This window comes from Phaenicophaeus curvirostris, chromosome Z (assembly GCF_032191515.1).
Source record: "Phaenicophaeus curvirostris isolate KB17595 chromosome Z, BPBGC_Pcur_1.0, whole genome shotgun sequence".
NCBI lineage: Eukaryota > Metazoa > Chordata > Aves > Cuculiformes > Cuculidae > Phaenicophaeus > Phaenicophaeus curvirostris.
In genome coordinates, this window is record NC_091431.1 from 56,793,881 (window position 1) to 56,812,759 (window position 18,879).

The following is an 18,879-nucleotide window of genomic DNA, read 5'->3' on the forward strand; positions in this document are numbered from 1 at the left end:
GAAAGCTCAACGCGCTGTTCAAAATTCACTGCTTAGAATTCAAGCTCAAATTAAGCAACAGGTGTGTTTAAAATAAAAAGCATGTATTTCCAAACTGTGCAGAACTTAAGCGAAAAGGGATTTCCTTCTAAATTTGCGACCTGGGAAGGGAATTACTTCCTTGACAAATCTAGAGAGAAAAAAAAAAACAGAAAACCACGAGAACATACGTAAGTAGTTCAAAGATTATTAAAATGAATCTCGATATTTAAGTAAAATACAAATTCTTGTAAACAAATTTTGAATAAGCTGCCAAAAATTTCAGAAAGCTCCAGATTTGTTGATCATAAAAGAAATTTTAGAAGATATGAGTCATGTGTTCAATATACATAAAACATCTTTCTAATGTTGCTTTTGGGGTTTAACTTTTATTTTTGTATGAACTTAGAAAAACAATCACATTTTCACAAAGTATAACTGACAACATTTTATATGAAGCGTTTGGATTTTACTTGATGTAATGAATCAAACATGCAGTTCACATTTCCCCCACATGATGGAGGTATCAGTCTATCAAGCCTCTTGTGGCAGAGATGACAATAAACTTCCTAATCAACAGGAAAGCTATTGGCAATTTCTGTGAAGTTCAGAAATTATCTTACTAGGTTCAGACAAACAATAAAGAAAGCAAAACAGATTTTTTTTGAGGTAAACATAGTCTTATTCCTCAATATGAAATAAAAGACAGCTTGCAAAACCTGAGTTTATCAGTTTGTCTGCAACCTCCCTATATGAGGTCCAACACAAAAAGACAAGACTAACCCTACAGCTCAGGAACCAAGACTGGAAGTGCAGAGGCAAAGAGATGGCTAAAGAACATGTTCTAACCCATCACAGAGACAAGGCTCAACTTAATCACTCAGTGTGAGTGAAAGCATGTTCAAATACAGACTTTTTCTTACCCTCAGTCGGAAAATGTTGGGTTAACAGCAAGTTAACACAAAGACAATGTACCAGTCCACAATGTTTTGTCTGTGAAGCAGTTTTTAGCTAGTAACAACATCACTATGCTTGAGCAGCTACCCTGTTTTCCAGACTTGGCTCCCCGCAATTCCCATCACTTCCCAAAAGATCAAGTTGGGGCTCAAAGGAACCCATTTTTTATTGGTAGATGTAAAAGCAAAAATGTCAGAGATCCTCAACAGTCTTACAGAAAATAGTCTGTGGAATTGGTTTGAACATTGGCTGCACCATGTGCAGCTGTGTGTCAAGTCAGAAGGGAACTATTTTGAAGGTGATCACCATTGATTTTCCTAATTTGTTGAATAAAGAGTTATAGGCAAAACAACTTCCATGGACATGAAAGACTGAAACTGAAATAAATACAATTAAGTAAGGCAACACCATTCACAGCTGCAGATACGAGTATTGCATTCAAGAGAGAATGCAGGTCCACAAATAAAGCAAGATGACAGAAGCCCGCAATACCCAATGCTGCCTCTGCATTCACACAAATTAAGAAAGAATGGAAGGATAGGCCAGAAAGAGAAACTTTTATGAAAGAGGCATACTTGGGACTTTCTAGAATATCTACAAATCCCAGCGATTCAGAGACTGCTATTTCCTGTTTCCAAGCTAACTGTTCTATCGCATAAAGTGAATAACAGCAGTCTGGTTGAAACTATTAAAGTGAAGATGCACAACTATTTGAAAGCACCACCAGAAGTAAGATCAAGTGACTTCAGAAGGTCTATTTCAAAAGCATTTTTTTAATCATTTGGATGATAGAATAACACTTCTCTAAAACACACAGGATGCAGAGCAACACCAGAAGCAAGAACATCAGGTACATACTTCTGTCTTGGTACTTCCAGCACAAAATACAATAATTCATTTTAAACTCCTGATGAAGGCAATCTTAATCCAACAACAGCTCTGATAACATGGCCATGCTTCTTTCCACAAACTCAGCTGCTCAAGAAAAAACTCTACTGAAGTTAAAAGACTAACAATCAATATCTAACAACTTAACTCACAACAGCAAGACTTGCTAGATATCATCTCCCATCACCCTATTCAAAAAGCGATTCATATTTTTCCTATGATTGAAGTTACGAGATTTGCACTTGTCTAAGAACAACACAGAACATACCTTACTTGTTGATGGTGGAGTAGGTAAATTAAGCCAGGCTGGAGCAAAGTCATACTGCGCCATTTAGGTCCAGTCTCTCCAAATCAATGAAAAAAGGCTTCAGCACCTCATGGCAAGTCCCTGTAATTGGAAAAAAACAAGAAAAGAGTACTTTTCAGATGCTTATGTTGCAAGAGCATTACATTTATGGTGTTTTATCATTATTTCCCCTCTAGTTTCTGGTATTACTCTTCTCACACAGATTTGGCAGTTAGTTAGAATCTAACTACCCTCACCTCATTTACAGCATCGCATTTGTTCTTTTATCACCAGTGTCACACTAATCCACTATATTGCAGGTATTGTGGAAATACAACTGAAACATCGCTTCCTTTATTTCCTCTTAAAAAGGGTATAAATCATCTCATATAAGGTCTGATCCAGAAAGCTGTGGCACAATTAGCTTGTTAACATGTTCTCTGGTGCAATGTAGGATAGATTTCAGAAGCTACTTCATTAGCTTCCTAGAATCTCATTTTTTTAATTAGTCCCTAGAAGCTAATCTCAGAGGCCATATTAAGGTTCCTTGTGAAACAAAACAGATGCTAAAGGCCAGCACAAATCCCATTATCTCTAGATGCAAAGGAAACAGTCTACATGTCCAGAAACCACATCAGTCCAGCAGAATTCTCTAATGTGAAAATGGGTAAGAGAAGGCGATGGCTTAAGATTAAAACTGAAGAACACTTTTTCTACACCATGCCCTCCCCTCCCCACAGATAGAAAAACACCTCTCAAGATAACGTGAACTCCATAATTTAAAGCTGAACTACAGCACAGAAAGGGGAAAAATGGATGAAACACTGCCTGAACTATAATGGTATCCGAGTCACACTCTGCAGCTAGACCCTACAAAACTGCCAATGATTCAAAAATAATTTTTTAAGCATCATACACACATTATTAGACATTCACATTGCAAAAACACAGCAAACACCCACACGCATTTTATAGGGATACCTAAATAAACATTTATTCCAATCTCTGCACAAGAGTGCTGATCCATTAGTCAGTGAGCACAGATGTATTTAACTTCAATCTAAGGCTGCTATAATGTGCATTAAATATTAGTAAGAGCTGTGGATCTGAACGCGATAATTGATACTTATAATAACATTCTGGCCTCAACTAGGCTACTACAGATTTCCAGTGACAGAGGAGAATGGTCCAGCTTCTAAAACAAAGACTAACAGATCTGTAACCATTACACTGCACTCTTCAGTTGAGCTGCCTCTTCTTTTTTATGCTGTGAGCTTATACTTAAGATTTTTAGGTATCTCTGATACCAAAGTTAAACTGTAAGGTAAGATGCACAAAATCTACTACAAACAAATAGAAACAAGTTTAAACATACATCTCACCCAAAAAACTTGTTACGAATTACTCTGTTGAAATCATCCAACACTCTCTTCTAAATGAACCTCAACAGAAGTTCTAGAGAAACTTTCTAAAGACTCCAATTATGTCAGACTAGTGAATAAAATAAAATAAATTAAAAAAAAAAAAAGAGGCAAGTTTCAGGGTCACAGAACCATCACAAAAATGGCCTCTATTTCTCACAAGAACCAAGTTCAATTTTACTGATTAGTCATGTCCAGCAACCATATAGAAACAGAAATATGTTCACAGATGGACCAATATGAAAGATGCTAAATTAAGAAACGGCAAATTAAATGTGAGCAGACCATAGCAAGAATATTTCCTTTTCTCCTTCTGTCAGACACACATTTCATATCTAAGCAGGACAATCATGAAATCTTTAGAAAAGACCAAGACAGGTATCAGTACTGGAAGATCAGCACAACATCATCACCTCCAGATATGTTTCTAAAATAGCTCTGTCTACAGCTCACTGATGCTGGCTGTGTATTTTTTCTCAGCAGTAATTATTCTAGAAGCAGATGCTAGTCTTCCTCGTGTTCTCAGTTCTCCAACTAAATCTCTAAAAAGGTGTTTGATAGCACTACTGTCAGATGAGTCAACCCCCTTCCAGTAAAACAGTATAATGAGGCGTTAGAGACAGGCCTGTGTCAAAAACTTCACAATAATCAGAGGCAAAGTCAGCAGCAGAACATCTTTAAATTTCAAGAAGCCTTTTAAAAAAAAAAAAGAACCCACACAAACACTTTTAGGCCTAACTCTTCAGGTAGTTTAGTTACAAGAACAGCAGTAGCAAAACCACAGATGTATTTTTAGAGCATTACTCTGAAGATTCTCATGGCTTTTCAGCTAAAGACTGTCAAGAAAGTGACTGCTGAGGATATTGACCTCCATATGACCAAAGTCAAGAAAACACTTTCTCTCATCTGGCTACATAACCCACTGGTCTGGCAATCGGACATGGTAAAATGCAAGCATTTTCATTATTAAACCTTACTCATTAACTCATAACAGGCATAAATATCCTAGCCATTAAATTGGGAAACAAACAGCAGATCAGAAAAGGACAAATATTAAGATCTTTTTTTAAAAAGATCATAGAATGGTTTGGGTTGGAAGCGACACCTCCCACTAGATCAGGCTGCTCAAGGCCCCATCCGACCTGGCCTTGAACACCTCCAGGGAAGGGGCAGCCACAACTTCCCTGGACAACCTATGCCAGTGTCTCACAACCCTTCACTGTGAAGAATTTCTTCCTAATGTCCAATCTAAATCTTCTCCCTTCCAATTTAAAGCCATTTCCCCTCTTCCTATCATTACACGCCCTTGTAAGAAGTTCCTCCCCACCTTGGTCTTGGAACTCATGAGGTTCTCACAGGACCACATGTCCAGCTTGTCTAGGTCCCTCTGGATGACATCCCATCCCTCCAATGTGACAACTGCAACACTTAGCTTGGTGTCACCTGCAAACTTGCTGATGGTGCACTTGATCTCACTGTCTAAATAATAAAAGGCGGACTAGGGAGACCATACAGTCCCTATTGGACGCAGAAGGAACAACAGTGACAGGGGATGAGGAAAAGGCTGAGGTACTTAATGCCTTCTTAGCCTCAGTCTTTAGTTGTAAGCAGGGTCGTTCCGTCTGTGTACAAACCCAGGAGCCAGAGGAGCAAAATGAGGTTCCCGTGATCCAAGAGGAGGTGGTCAGAGCCTTGCTAGCCCGACTAGACACCCACAAGTCTATGGGCCGGATGGGATTCATCCAAGGGTATTGAAGGAGCTGGCGGATGTGCTGGCCAAACCCCTTTCCATCATCTTCCAACAGTCCTGGAAGACTGGGGAAGTCCCACTGGACTGGAGGCTGGCTGATGTTGTGCCCATCTACAAGAAGGGTCGCAGGGAGGATCCAGGGAACTACAGGCCTGTCAGTCTGACCTCAGTGCCAGGGAAAGTCATGGAACAGGTGATCTTCAGTGCTATCATGAAGCACATGCAAGAGAAACGGGTGATCAGGCCCAGTCAACATGGGTTCACAAAAGGCAGGTCTTGCCAAACTAACCTGATCGCCTTCTATGACAAAGTGACTCGGCTGCTGGATGAGGGAAAGGCTGTGGATGTATCTTCTCAGACTTCAGTAAAGCCTTTGACACAGTTTCTCACAGCATTCTGCTTGAGAAACTGTGAGCCTCTGGCCTGGACAGGCGCACACTCTCCTGGGTGGAAAACTGGTTGGCTGGCCAGGCCCCGAGAGTGGTGGGAAATGGTGTGAAATCCAGCTGGAGGCCAGTGACAAGTGGGGTTCCCCAGGGCTCACTGCTGGGTCCAGCTCTGTTCAATGTCTTTATCAATGACCTGGATGAAGGCATCGAGTGCACCCTTAGCAAGTTTGCAGATGACACTAAGCTGGGTGGAAGTGTGGATCTGCTGGAGGGTAGGGAGGCTCTGCAAAGGGATCTGAACAGGCTGGACAGCTGGGCTGAGTCCAATGGCATGAGGTTTAACAAGGCCAAATGCCGGGTCCTGCACTTGGGGCACAACAACCCTGTGCAGAGCTACAGACTAGGAGAAGTCTGTCTAGAAAGCTACCTGGAGGAGAGGGACCTGGGGGTGTTGGTTGACAGTGACTGAACATGAGCCAGCAGTGTGCCCAGGTGGCCAAGAAGGCCAATGGCATCTTGGCTTGGATCAGAAACAGTGTGACCAGCAGGTCCAAGGAGGTTATTCTCCCTCTGTACTCGGCACTGGTGAGACCGCTCCTCGAGTACTGTGTTCGGTTCTGGGCCCCTCACCACAAGAAGGATGTTGAGGCTCTGGAGCGAGTCCAGAGAAGAGCAACAAAGCTGGTGAAGGGGCTGGAGAACAGGCCTTATGAGGAGCGGCTGAGAGAGCTGGGGTTGTTTAGCCTGGAGAAGAGGAGGCTGAGAGGAGACCTCATTTTTCTCTGTAACTACCTGAAAGGAGGTTGTAGAGAGGAGGGTGCTGGCCTCTTCTCCCAAGTGACAGAGGACAGGACAAGAGGGAATGGCCTCAAGCTCCGCCAGGGGAGGTTTAGGCTGGACATTAGGGAAAAATTTTTCACAGAAAGGGTCATTGGGCACTGGAACAGGCTGCCCAGGGAGGTGATTGAGTCACCTTCCCTGGAGGTGTTTAAGGCACAGGTGGACGAGGTGCCAAGGGGCATGGTTTAGTGTTTGATAGGAATGGTTGGACTCGATGATCCGGAGGGTCTCTTCCAACCTGGTTATTCTACGACCCACTCCTCTACGACCCACTCCTCTACGACCCACTCCTCTACGACCCACTCCTCTACGACTCTATATCACTGATGAAAATATTAAACGGTTGTCAATAAGCTTATCCTAGTATGTATTTTAGTTTAAAAACATTTTTACAAGCATGAGCTCTGTTTTGATGGTCCAGTAAAAACTCAATAGCTCTAGGATACTCTTCATTCTCAGACAGATATTTTCTGTAAATTTAAAATAGATCGCAAAACGTGAAAATGGGATGTCATCAAGGCCACTCTGCTGCCACTTGCAGGATTTACTATGCTCAAACATCCTGTAACCAGCCTAAGGTTGTCAGACATCAGTTTGTTCCTTGCCTCCTTTTTAACCTACGTTAGACCAAAAACCACCACTATCACGTTATTCTGCATTACATCCCATAACTAGAAAGACTCCTACCAGATCTGACATCTTTTTTTCCTGCTGTTCAGGTCCATTACCTAAGTTGTACTCAGCAGTCTGAGACATACCTGCATTCTGTGTCCCCAAAGCACTTGCAACTTCTGCTCGGGTTCTACTATCTACAAATCCAATAGGTACACACTATTTCATGACTGAAGTTACTAATAAAATTACCAGACTTCTTTAAAAATTTACTTGATACACCCTTCCAGACTGACATCAAACTAGAGCTGCCTTTACAAAGGCTGTAGAGCCAGTAAAGCAAATAGGTAACACTGATCAGCAGTTTACTTAAGAACACTTCTGCCTTCCAGAAATTTAGGACTACTTTTGAATTAAATTGAAAAACATTAAAACTCCCAAATATTTAACATATTTGAACAGAATGAATGACAGTATGCACCCACACGAACATTTACCACAAACTGCTCTAACTATACTGACAGACATGAAGAACCCATATATCTGCAAGCAAGTCTTCCCTTACGGACGTACCACACAATGGATCAACTGCTGTTAACAGCATTAACCTCGATAAAACAACTATTGTACTACCAGCATTAATACTGCTACCTGAAGTAAGCTTACCGATGTAAATACCAGAAGAACCCCACTGCTTTCAAAAGCTTTCTTGGTAACAGAAGATTAGGCCCAAAATTTATCACTGAATGCTTAACTCACCATTCCCTAGCATACAAATTCGAAGTATATCTGCCATTCTTTAAACAAAGCGTCATAGAAGCTGACTTGGCTCAGCTTATCTGTTGCTGAAGCAGACCCACACAATTCTACAGAGAGAAGAAAAAGATACTGTAATACTTCTCAGGAGCTGAAGAACTGACTCCAATGAGAGTTTATCTCAAGCGAATCTCTGCACTGGCTGCGTAAGTGTACATGACAGTCCACGGGGTGGGTAGCAGGAAAGAAATGATCTTCTGAGTTATTGCAAGGGCAGAAACCACAGCACTCAAATGTAATCGAAAGATTTTGAATTTTAGTTCCATCTTTTGTTTTCTATAAACAGGTCAAAAAAGAAAAAAATAGCCAATTATTAAAGTACAGAATCCTGAAAGTACTGTGGTATACAACATTCACTCACATTTAACTATCGTGATTTTTTGAGACTATTTTCATTATTTGGTCTAAGAAGCTCTAACAAGAAGAAATGCATTTAGTATCATTTTTAATATATTTAACTATAAACACTACAACAGTTTTGCGACTCAGAGGAATCAAGTCTAAAAACATGTAATCCCACCTTTTATTTTCCTAGATTCACACCCATTACATAACACAGAAGGAATGTCTCAATAACACAACTCTTCAGTTTATCAGAGAAGGTTATGAACATTAACTGCTATCTCATAATAAAGCACTGCAATCTTGTAAAATCGTTCTGAGGGTACACTGACTACTCTAATCCCAGCAGTCTGTAGTCCCCTCAACATTATTAGTAAGGTCTCCCCCAACATTTTCACCTACACATATTTTATATGAGGAAAAATCCAAGTTTGACGGGTTACTAATTTTAAATCTTCTGTGAAATTAAAATGTAACACCCAGAGAGCATTCTGAAAGACTGAAGACCAATTTGTACTTCCATAGATCAAAAACAGATCACTCACCCCATAGGAAAGGCTCCAGTTCCTTTATCCCCTTCGTGGCCCTTTGCTTAACTCGGTCTGTCTTCCTTGTACCAGGGAGCCAGTAACTGGGCACAGCACCCCACATGTAGCCTCACCAGGGATGAGTAGAGGAGAAAGATTAACTCCCCTCAACCTGCCAGGAACACCCTTCCTAATGCAGCCCAGAGATGCCGGTCTCATTTGTTACAAGGATGCACTGCTGGCTCACAGTCAGCTCGCTGTCTAACAGGACTCCCAGGTCCTTCTCTGCAGAGCTACTTACCAGCTAGTCTACTCTTACACGTACCGGCATATGCAGCTACTACTTCCCAGATGCAGGACTTCACATTTTACCTTGGCTGAATGTCATGAGGATAGTCGGTCCAGTTCTCCATCCTATCCAGGCTCCTCTGAAAGGCAGCACAAACATTTAGTGTACCTGCCACTCCTCCCCATTTTGTATCATCTGCAAACTTGCCGAGGGTAAACCACCTCACTGTCGAGAGCTTTGATGATGTTAAGCAGTGCAGGCCCCAGTACTGAATCCTGGAACACAACAAAAACAACTTCCTCCGAAGGGCCTTGGTGCCACTGATCACAACCCTGACAAGCTGGGCATGGCCATTCAGACAGTTTTTGATAGACCCCATCGTTCATTTTACAGTCTCCTTTTCTATGATGATGTCATGGAAGACAATGTCAAAAGCCTTACTGAAGTCAAGATAAACACTATCCACTGCTCTCTAGTCAGTTTTAACTCCTTCTAGAAAAGTAGTGTGCCTTTCCCTTCTTATTAGATGGTCTCTCTTTTCTAAGATGTCATACAGACAGATTTCTTTATCGGACCCCTCTGAAATCCATATATATGCTTTGTTCATCCTCCTGATTTCTTACCTAGCCACCTCACTGTAGAGGGCTATCAGCTTGGTTAGGCATGATTTTCCCTTCATAAAGACATTCTGACTGCTCCCACTCATCTTCCTGCCCTTCATACGATTGGAGATTGTTTCCAGGACACAATTTAGTTGCTCTACCACCTCCCAACAGTCTGAAGTAAAGCTGAAGAGCCTGTAGTTCCCTGGATCCTCCTCCCTACCCTCCTGATGAGAGGATTCAAGTTTGCTCTCCTACAGTACTCAAGAGCCTCCCCCAGCCACTGGGAGATGTCTCAAAAACAGTAAGAATGGCCTTGCAATGACATCAGCCAGCTCCCTGTGCACTCATGGAAGCATCCCGTCAGGCCCCGTGGATTTACATATACCTATTTAAGTGTTCCCTAACCTGATCCTTTCTCCACCAAGGGTGGAGAAAAAAGCACAACAGAACTTTAAGATGACAAGGACATGAGATCAGAGACTGTCCCCACCCAATTTTAAGGGCACTTGCTTAACTTGTCTAACTAGTATTTCTTGCTGGCAGAGGAAAGACAGTCCCACTGATAATAAAAAGATCCAACTCCAAGGAGGTCTCCAAGTGTACAAAATAAAAGATATTTCCCAAGTCCAGAAAGCTGTCTTCAACATTTAAGACAGATTTCATTATTGTTGGCGAGATACATTTGGTAACCTTGTTTGTCTGAACTACCAGAATAAATAAAAACCGCTTTGCTTTTTCATAATGTCCTAGCATGAAAAAACAGACACAAATAGTGACATCACCATTTTAGGCTGGCCAGCCAAGGAGTAAAATAGACAAAACACCTTCAGTCTAAAAACTTAATTTACTAAAAAGACTCTACGCTTTTGACCATCTTATATATTTAGCATACTAATAAATATAAGCAAATTAAATAGAGCTGATCAAAATTTTATAGGAAGAACAATTTTAAAATAATACTAAAAATTAGGGGGAAAAAAACCTGACAGCCAAACCCATCTCAACAGACACTAAAGACAAGGCAAAATAGGTCAGTATTTTCAGCTTCTATACTTCTCATGCTCTATGGATAGTCTATATTTTCGTACAGGAAGCAGTTTCTGTAACACTGGGTATTTCAGAGATTCTCATAAGGTTATTAAAATAAAAGGTAATATAAAATCAAATAGCTAGGAATAGTTCGAGCCTGCAAGTGAAGCAGCAAAGTTACTATCGGGGGGAAAAAAAAAAGGCAGCTTCAAGCCATGGATTCACAGAGTTAGAAGGGAGATACAAATTCAAATTTCTTGATGTTCCCTGAAGACCAGTTTAGAACTTTAAACTATTGATTTGCATAGAGAAATCCATGAACACAATAAATGTTAAGAGCACATGGATATACACACATTCATATTTTTCAGGAAAGCCTAAAATTAGCACATACGCACACCTAAGCGGCACATAACTATGACCTAATGCCTCACCGATTATTACCACCATTGGTGGAGCACAACACAGACTACCAAGCTGGAACCTTAACTCCACCCCTCAGCAACACCCTGACAACCCACTCTCATCTGGTCGCAATGATTTTTAGTACAATATCTATGAATAGGGTAAAAGAAGGTTCTAAGACATCAGAATTAAAACACACTACAGTGTTGTAACAATAGAAAAAACCAGAAGTTTATATATTATTCAGTGTCTCAAGTTTGTTGCTAATGCTGCTTTGCTTCCTTGGTCATGAACTACAGCAAGCATATCACAGCAACTACAGCAAGCAAGCCCTAAAATCAGGAAGATGAACAAAGCGTATATATGGATTTCAGAGGGGTCCCATAAAGAAATATGTATGACATCTTAGGAAAGAGTGACCATCTAGCGAAAAAGGAAAGGCACACGACTTTTATAGAAAGAATTACAACTGAGTGTTTACTATCAAAGATACACCAAACACCAGTCGTACTGCACTTCATGACAACAAAAAGCTAGTCTATTTAACATCATGGCCTAGCTACGATAACGAACAGCTTGGCTATTTGCCAATGTCAGGGTTTCTTTTTTCTAAAGAAGCATCATCAGCAGGCAAAGTTCTCACTGAAACAGAGCAACTCTGCAACAACTGAGCTGCAGAAAAAAAGTGATGCTTCAGTTCTCCTATCTTTGACCAGCTTCCAATGTTTATTTCACCCATTTAGCATCAGCCACTGAAAAACTACAAAGTTTTGCTTGAAATTAGGCAAAAAAGGAAAAAACCTGTATGTACAAGCCCTAGCCATCAGAGTTCACAATCTCCTTAATAAATGCAAAACATCCTTTTTTTTTTAAACTAAGCCAGCCTTTAAAATAACCCACTCCAAAAGTTTTTCCTTCCACCACAAAACCACATTTTCTTTTAAACAGAAAACTTCTTGTGGTAACAGCTCCTTCTCTGTCACCACTACTCAACAGTAGTGCTAATTTGAAGCATAGTTGGTAAGAGCAAGCTTTATGCAACACTTCTGTTTAAATCCTATACATTTCAATTTTCATTCCCCTTTAAAAGACAATTTGATATCATCTTCACTCTGATTCCAAGTAAAATAAGCAAACTTCAAGTTATTTTCTGCCTAAAAAATCCTTGTTAATCAAACAGAAAATAATAATCAAACCCTAATACAAGCTTTACTGAGTTTTTTGAAAACAAGAAACATTTCTACTGATCACAAAGAGCTGCAAAAGCAAGATAACTACTTGAACTAGTGTTTGCTGATTTCCTTTATCGTCTCTCCATGTAAATACTCAGCCAGGACAACAGAATAATCTTAAATTTTTACATTCAACCTTTTAATGCTTTGAAGGGAAAGTGTGTATGCCGCTTCTCCCTGTCCTCTCCCCTCACAATTCCATGTAGAAGAGACTTGACGGACATATCACTTACACACAAGGTTCAGATCAGACACAGTAATTCTCTCAAGTTCTCTGCTTCTCCAAAATTTATTGTCAAAGACTCACACCTCTGATAAAAGGAAAAGGAGCTGACACTTTAAAGCCTTCTCTTCCACTGGTTCAACAGACATTGAAAAGTTCTTAACAATTCTGCTGAAGCCTCTCTTTCTCAGCTGTACTACTGCAGAACAAATACAAACCCTGGCTTTAGTCCTGCTGTTCCCACCATCCAATACAGACCTGTACTAGTGAGTATCCTAGCACTGGACAAAAAGGAAGAATAAAAGGAAATATCCTTTTTTTTTTTTTTTAAATTTACCTTCTTGCCTTATATTTTAGAAAGAAGTATGAGAATTAAGGCTTCCTGTGAAACACTGAGGATGAAGCGAGAACCTTGTCAAAACTGAACACCTCCAAAAGTCTTAACTTGTGCCTAGGTATGAAAAGCCCATGGACCCAAACTGTAACAGTCCATTGCTTTAACCACTTAAAGCAAACACATTCTCTATTACAGTCACAGCCCTAAACCCTAGCTTTACAGTGACTTAGCAAAACCTAAGGAAAACCCAACTCCCTTCCTACTCAGGGCTCAGGTTACTTATGTGAGGATGAAACATCTAGTACACTTTGTTTGCATATGGCTCTAAAATGTCCCCCCTCGGGGGACACTGGTGTTCTAAAAATCCCAACCACTGCTCTTCATCACATGGTCCCTTTCTATACACAGACACAGCTGACAAGCAACAGGGTTTATATCACTTCTATGACACAAGTACTACTGTCACAACAGTAAGAACACCTTTTAAGAAATGTTTTATAAACTGCCAAAGGTAATGAGAGCACTAAGAATAATGTAATCATCACCTTTATCCAAAGCTAAATTCCTTCCTTCACGGTGTCAAAATGTAAAGCAAAAAAAATATATATCTTGTAACACAGAATTAACTTTGAATTTGAAGGTAAACTACAACCAGGTTCCTTCTGCTTGAAACCCTACACGCTTGCAGTATCACTTAGCAGAAAGCCAGATAAATGCTAATCTCTTCCCTTTTTAAGGTCCAAAGTCCAAAAGCTAAAATTTTAGTACCATAAAATCACATCTAATTCAGCATATGTTACATAACAAAATCACTAGGAATTCTTCCGCACTTTTAGTCTTCATAAGGATCTGAAGAAAAAGCAGTTGAGAAAGGTAGTAGTTTTGACATATCCTGAGCATACTAAGCAGAAAACAATTCTTACACATTTCTGCTGTTTCCTAGACTATGCTTACCCAAAATATGAAAGTAGGTGATTGTGGAAGAGTTGGTAGCACAACATACGGCATTATAATCACTTACTGTGTACTACTACTGCTCAAACATACAAAAAAACCCAAAAAAAAACCCCCAAAAAAACAAAACAAAAAAAAACATGCCAAGTCTCATTCAGGTTTGTTTATAGTAAGCTCTGTAAACAGTTCCCCTTGCAGGACAAAATTTACTCCTAGTTCTAAAAAATACAGAAATAAAAGCAACTCCCCCAGAAGTTACTGACGAGCTATTACTGTCATACTGTTTTAACCACACAGTTTAAACAGAAGAATCTCATTAAAACGGATAGAAAAAAGAAGTGTAAAGTATATTAACTCGTGAAGTACTAACAAAGCTCAGCACCTACACAATTTCTCCATATAATCTTAAAGATGAATTTCCACTTAAGCTTTGCTTCAAGTTTAAACTCTGCTGACTCTTAAAAGCTTCCACCACCAGTTTTGGTTTGTTTTTTTCTCCACACAGCAGAGCATCCTACACTATTCAAGACAATTTCTCAATAAAAAACGTCTTCATTTTAGGATTGTACCAGAACAAATGCATCAACAGGACTGCCAAGCTGCTAACAGTTATTCCAGTACAAAAGCTACGTTTACATCAAGGCTTAAAGTTTAAGCTCTCAGGGGCAAGGACCTTACTTCCATAGTTATCTGTAAACCACTTAACAGACTGTCAGCACTATACAAATAAAAAGCTAAAGAAGCAATCAAAGTGGACCAGCATGCTCGGCATTTCCTCCTCGGTGGGCCTCATCTAGGTATGGATTTTGCGTAGGGTATAAAGGCACAGCTGTAAAACACTGCTGAATTCTTATCAAATGCATATGAACATACATACAGCAAGAGCAACTGCACCTTCCGAGTGCACACACTGTGAAAAGTTAAAAATAATGATCCTACCAGCAAACAGAGACATGTAAAGACAAGAGTTAATTTGGTAAAGCTAAAAACAAACTCTTCAAAATATCCAGAAGGGAAAAGTGTTTAGATAAAGTTGTCACACAAAATAGTAAGGGGAGGATGTAGCTCCTTGATTTCAGTGAAAGCTTCTTGTCTAGAAGTACTAGTACTAAAAGGTAACAGCTTGAAAACGAGACACACATCACTTTTTCTATGAGCTAAGAAAAAAAAAACAAAACAGTTCTACTACAATTGTTTATGACCCTATAATAGTTAAGATATCAAACGAAATGGTCACTCACACCTCAAGGTTTCAAGCAAAACACAGATTAACCCAACTAAAAGAATGAGGAAGATCACTCTGTTGTTTTGGTTCCCTCGTGTGGCTCCGTTCATTCATTCAATCCCCAGCCACACAGAGACTCAACGTAGAAGAGCCACAGCCACAAGTGATCACAGAAACAGACTTCTATTCAAGTTCCACCCTTACCATGCTTTCAAAACAACAAAACTGAAATAGAAGTCAAAAATAACAAAAGAGCAAGGCCATCCAAAGAAAGCAAAATACTGAAGCTAGATCAGCTTTTAGATCAGCTTTTAGATAGCGACAAGACATAACACAGCACAGAACTACTTCAGTCAGCCTAAAAATTTTAAAAAAACTTAAATACAAGTCTTTCATTCATGGGCAACTTAAGAAGTCAAACTGTATCTTTAGATACAGCTTCATTTGCTTAATCTCACTTTTTCTACACGGCTTTAATACAAGCCATCTTCCCAAACATCTTTGCACTGCATTTTAGGAAAGTAACTTTTTTCCATTAACTCGCAACTTACAACACATCAGTACTGCAAAAGGTCTGAAAAAATATTTAAAGGGTGGCAATGAAGGCAAACGGGTCACCTTTACCACACATTCAGTTAACAGTCTACCTGATAATGCTTCAGTTATTTAAAACTTTATGAATAACTAAGATGGGGTAGGGAAGAGAAAAAGTAAAATTACCACTGACTTTTGAATTAAGTTGTTCTGTCCATCTTACTTTTGAGGCAGCAGCAGTTCAGATGAATTCAAACCTATAAAAATTGTTATATACACATTAATTTCAACATTTCAACTACTTTCATCTTTGGAAACATTTAACCATTATGGGAGGAAAGGGACAACAACACACCTGAAAAAAACGTGTAATATTACTTAATTCAACACTAGATTTGTTTTGGATCCTTCCAAAAAGGTTTTTGTAATCTTATACTTGCAGACCAGTCAGACTCGTTCATTTTCATTACAGAATTACTATGAACTCAACCTCAAAACATCAACACAATAAAAGGCTAGTTTGCACTAAGCAATAAACAAGTTTTTGGTAAAAAAAAATACCTGTCTTGCCTACGTGATAAAGAAGAGTAGAAGGAGAAAACACAAACAAACAAATCAGAACTACATTATTAGCACCTTCGTGCTGCAAAAACACCATGCTGCAAACCTGTTTTATAATAGCTCATTGTAGAGATCAGAATATTAATATGAAGGACATGTTGCCTACAAATTCAGTGTAGATATAGCTATTTTTTGATCTCTCAGAAAAAAAAAAACCACACTCCTACTCACACATTTCTCCTTGGACATGTATTCTTCAAATTTTTAATTACTAAAAACAGCAAGCAAAAATTATGTTCTGCAAGGTTATTTCAACGTTATCAAAAAGCAACAACCTCCAGGCAGTAAACGTTACTGGTTTAATCATTCTACTCATAAGACATATCTTCAAAATATATCGATTTATGCACTACAAGACTTACTTAATCCAAGAGGATCGCACAAGGTGTTAGTAGAGAGTGATTTATATTTTTCCAGTTTGTTTTCCTTGAGATAATATCCCGAGTTCTTGTTGATACTACATTTGTAGCTGTTTGACATGGATCTGACCTCACAGAAATCAGCTACCCATCCTTCTTGCTTACAGATTTCTTCCACAAGGCTATTTCCAAAATTTGCCAACTCCCTGTCTTAAGAAGACTTTTTTTCTCTCCAACAGCTTCTTCTCTCATTTATTCCACGTACATAAAACTGTAAGAAGCATCAGCTCCAGGTGAAATAAATACCAGTTTTACACCGCAAACTCTGAAGGTGAGAAACGAAATTTCACATCCAAAATGTGGAACATTTCCCAGCTTCGGTTAGCAGAGGCATTTGTAAACAACAGCTATCTGGATACCTCCATATTGCTTATTGGCCACAACATGTTTCAACAGAAGTATTAAATAAAATGTAAGTGAAAAAATGACAAACGTCTGTTAGATTCTTCATTTAGTAAATTGGTGTCACTGCAAAATGACAGAAAGCTATATCAGAACTAAAAAATAAGATCAAGGGAAGAGCATCTGCCATGAAACTTGTCAGCAGTGACTCAAGGCTGCGTTCAGCCTGGAGCCAGCGGACAACGCCGGTTAAGCCTGTGACCGAGGCAGAACGCTGTCTAGAAGAATAAAGTGTCTAAAAGCAAGAAAGCGCTTTATTCTGGGGCTTCTGGCAGCCAAAGGATTCGGCACTCGATAGGTTCAGCCAGGTATCCGTGCCACGGGGACCAGACCGCGCAGAGGCGAGGCGCTCGGCACTGCCGAAAGGAAAAAGCTCAGGACTTCACAGACTTGCAATCCCCTTCTCGGACGCGCACGGATCGCTGCAAAAGGAGCCTCTCCGGGACGGAGCACTCGCACAAACGATACCAGAACAACGTCTGGTTGTTTCTCCCCTTTCACAAGAAGCAACCGCTGCAGGTCGGCTTCCACCTTTTTCCCCACTCTACCAGCTGAAGCGAGAGGCTGCCAGCATCCAGGGCTCGCTCTGTAATCCACGCTGCCTGCGGCAGAAAGAACCAGAACCATCAGTTTTCCCTCGGAAACCCCCGCCAACGCCGCTCCGCTCCTCCCCTCAACCTTCCCCGGAGAAAACACGGAGGCTGGAAGGGAGCATGGCTCGTTTTATTGGGAAGCGCGGGGCGGGAGAAGCGGAGGGGGAGGGAGGGCCGGCCCTGCCCGCGCGGGGCTAGGCTCCCCCGGGGGCGGGGAAGGGCGGGGGAAGGCCGGTGTCGCTCGGCGCCTGCTCCCCCGCCGGGGGCGCCCCGGATCCGTCCGTCCGCCTCCCCCTCCCCCGCAGCGCCGGGAGCCGCGCGCGCGCGCGCGCGCACACACACCCCGCGCTCGCCTCGATCCCAAAATGGCGCCGCTCCGAGCCTCAGCCAGCCCCGCGCGCGCGCGAGCCTCGCGAGAGCCGCCGCCGCGCGACCCCTGGGCGGGTCTTTCCCCGCCGCCGAGGGTTCCGCACACGCACCGGCGGGGAGCCCCCCTCCACCCCCGGCCGTGACGTCACGGAACAATCCCGAACGTTCCGTGCCGCGAGGAGGCGGGGCGGGGGGGAAATCCCCGGCGCGCGCCCCGCCCCCACCGCCCCGCCCGCGGGAATCCCCGGCGCGCGCCCCCGCCCGGCGGGAGCCGGGACCCCGGCGGCTCCGGCGGCTGCGCCGAATCCGCGGCCCCGGGGCGCCGGCCGAGGGCTGCGCGTTAGGCGGCCGCCTTCTTGGAAGGTAACGACTGGTGTCCCCAGGGCTCAGTGCTGGGTCCAGCCCTGTTCAGTGTCTTTATCAATGACCTGGATGAAGGCATTGAGTGCACCCTTAGCAAGTTTGCAGATGACACTAAGCTGGGTGGAAGTGTGGATCTGCTGGAGGGTCGGGAGGCTCCAAAGGGATCTGAACAGGCTGGACTGCTGGGCTGAGACCCAATGGGATGAGGTCAAATGCCGGGTCCTGCACTTGGGGCACAACAACCCCGTGCAGCACTACAGGCTTGGGGAAGCGTGGCTGGCGCTGCCGGGAGGAGAAGGACCAAAGGCAACGGCTGCATAAGGTGTGAGCAGGTGGCCGACCTCCTCAGCCTGGTGGCAGAGCTGAAAGAGGCTGAGGAGCATCAGGCAAACTGAGCTAGAGATAGACTGGTGGAACCACATCCTGAGCTCCA

The 18,879-nt window shown here is 41.8% G+C and overlaps 1 protein-coding gene across 4 annotated transcripts in view; it reads right to left on the bottom strand.

Annotated features, from left to right (window-relative positions):
* GPBP1 (GC-rich promoter binding protein 1) overlaps positions 1–17,134 on the bottom strand; it is a 31,635-nt gene extending 14,501 nt beyond the window's left edge. Inside the window, exons 1-3 of one of the 4 annotated variants that reach the window (XM_069880192.1) lie at positions 16,663–17,134; positions 15,873–15,936; positions 2,132–2,251 (exon numbers count right to left, since the gene is read on the bottom strand). In XM_069880192.1, coding sequence (XP_069736293.1) covers positions 2,132–2,194 — 63 coding nt within the window. In that variant the 5' untranslated portion in view covers positions 2,195–2,251; positions 15,873–15,936; positions 16,663–17,134. Of the gene's footprint in view, positions 1–2,131; positions 2,252–3,531; positions 3,551–15,161; positions 15,182–15,872; positions 15,937–16,662 lie in introns of those variants that run through there. The other 3 variants (XM_069880189.1, XM_069880191.1, XM_069880190.1) reach the window with 3 other exon arrangements.
* Between the last annotated feature and the right edge of the window lie 1,745 nt (positions 17,135–18,879).